General features: G+C 39.1%; 1 protein-coding gene across 4 annotated transcripts in view; it reads right to left on the bottom strand.

Moving 5' to 3' along the window:
• Window positions 1–407: 407 nt before the first annotated feature.
• The window catches only part of slc44a5b (solute carrier family 44 member 5b), a 35,105-nt gene continuing 33,614 nt past the window's right edge, over window positions 408–1,898 (bottom strand). For all 4 annotated transcript variants that reach the window (XM_016446208.1, XM_016446207.1, XM_016446206.1 and 1 more), the window contains one exon: window positions 408–853. In XM_016446208.1, coding sequence (XP_016301694.1) covers window positions 702–853 — 152 coding nt within the window. In that variant the 3' untranslated portion in view covers window positions 408–701. The remainder of the gene's footprint in view (window positions 854–1,898) is intronic.

The raw sequence follows: 1,898 nt of genomic DNA, 5'->3' as shown, positions 1-1,898 counted from the left end.
AATTACGTGATATTAGTTTGAACGTCTCCCGCTGCGCTGATAATGTACCAAGTACTTATGATGAGTAGCGATATTGAATATTTGATCGCCAACAGATTTACCAAGCTGTCATTCAAACAGTATATATACAAATTTATGGAAAACAGCCTAAGCTGGATATAGGCTACAGCAGTTGGCTTAATTAAATGGTGCAACAGCCAGCTCTCTTTTAACACAGACTTTTAAGAAGGGATGGATGTTTGCTTCAAGTGATAGGCCAGGTAAATGAAATTATATTATCTTGCTGTATGTATGTCGTTTTCTTTACGTTTTCTGACTAAAAGCAACCAAAAAGCCATTTTAAAGTGGTTAAGCAAATTATAATAATAATAATCGGCAGGGATCCCAGACCAATACAATTAGTGTGCCTCCTCTATTTTAAGACCCACGAGCCGCCACTACTAAACTCTACAAAAATCCACACAAAGTAAGACATTTCCATACATCCATAAACAGGAAATCATCTCAATTCATTTAGTTGCTTACTGTCAATTATATTTACTTGCATAATAACCAGAAAGATGCAGATCAGTACAAAGATTCTTGTATTTATATTTTTGGGCTTCTAATGAGATTTATAATACAAAACTATCTACATACATGACTGAATATTGTTTAAATCAGTCCATTTACCATAATAACCAGAATCTGTGTTTTACATGTCAGTGCCTTTTGTTTGGTTGCTCCTTCTTATGTTTTCTACGTTTCTTTTTCTCCTCTGGTCTCTTGTTCTTCTTGTTGAGGATGGCACGCAGGCTGCTGCCCATGTAATACGGCCGGGTCGCCGAGCCGTCGTTCTTCTCCAGATCAAGCACTGAGAACAGGAGCACAAGCAACGTTAATGCCAACCAATCGCTCGTGATTTTTGCATCAATTGCTGCTCAAAGGGTTAGTTCACCCAAAAATGAAAATTAGGCTGTGATTTACTCACCCCAGAGCCATCCTCGGTGTATATGACTTTCTTCTTTCAGACGAATCCAGTCGGGGTTATATTAAAAATTGTCCTGGCTATTCCAAGCTCTATCATTGCAGTCAGCGGGTGTTGCAGTGCTTCAGTACAAAAGAAGTGAAATAAAAAGCGCCCATCCATAAAAAAAAAAATAGGGTCTCACACGGCTCCGGGGGGTGAACAAAGGCCTCCTGTAGCGAATCGATGCGTTTTTGTAAGACAAATATCCATATTCAAAACGTAATAATTAGTGATGTTACGTTCTGTACCGAGGCTTCGGAGCGTGTCGAGAAATCCCGGCAGCTTTCAGTGAAGCGTGTATCGAGGCTTGTATCGCTTTAGAGCAATGATGTCATTGACGTCACCGAAGCCTCGCTTGGCCCGACTAGTTCAGGAAGCGGTTCGAATCTTGTAAATGCACAGTCCTCTGCCCTGTTAAACTCAGCCACTTTCCAGTTTTAGACTAATAATATTGCCCCTTCTGCCTACTATGAGCAAAGACTTGATTTACACACATTTGATAGCCCCATTAATTTCAAGCCAATACGTTTAATACACAATTATGTTGTATTATGTTATACAATCATTATAAAATACGCATTATATTCATATAAATAGATTAGACTGTGGAAATAGATTTTTTGTTTCTTCACCGTTATTTCTAAGCCTTAACTGGTGCAAAACAGTGTATCATAGATCACATCAGGTCATCTGTAATGTATCTGAATGTTTTACACTCTTTGGCCACCAGGTGGTATTGTGAGCAAATGAAGCCTCGAGAAATGAACCCTTTTGTGAACCACTTGGATGAAAAGCTTCAATGCTTCATAAGGCTTCATCTCGCCATCACTAATAATAATCACTTTAATCTAGCTTGCGCTCACTGTTGTAAACGGAAGCAGTTCCGGGC

Source organism: Sinocyclocheilus anshuiensis, unplaced genomic scaffold (assembly GCF_001515605.1).
Source record: "Sinocyclocheilus anshuiensis isolate Anshui unplaced genomic scaffold, SAMN03320099.WGS_v1.1 scaffold107, whole genome shotgun sequence".
In the NCBI taxonomy this organism is placed as follows: Eukaryota; Metazoa; Chordata; class Actinopteri; order Cypriniformes; family Cyprinidae; genus Sinocyclocheilus; species Sinocyclocheilus anshuiensis.
The sequence above is the reverse complement of the archived record's forward strand: the minus strand, read 5'-3'. Positions and strand labels throughout refer to the sequence as shown.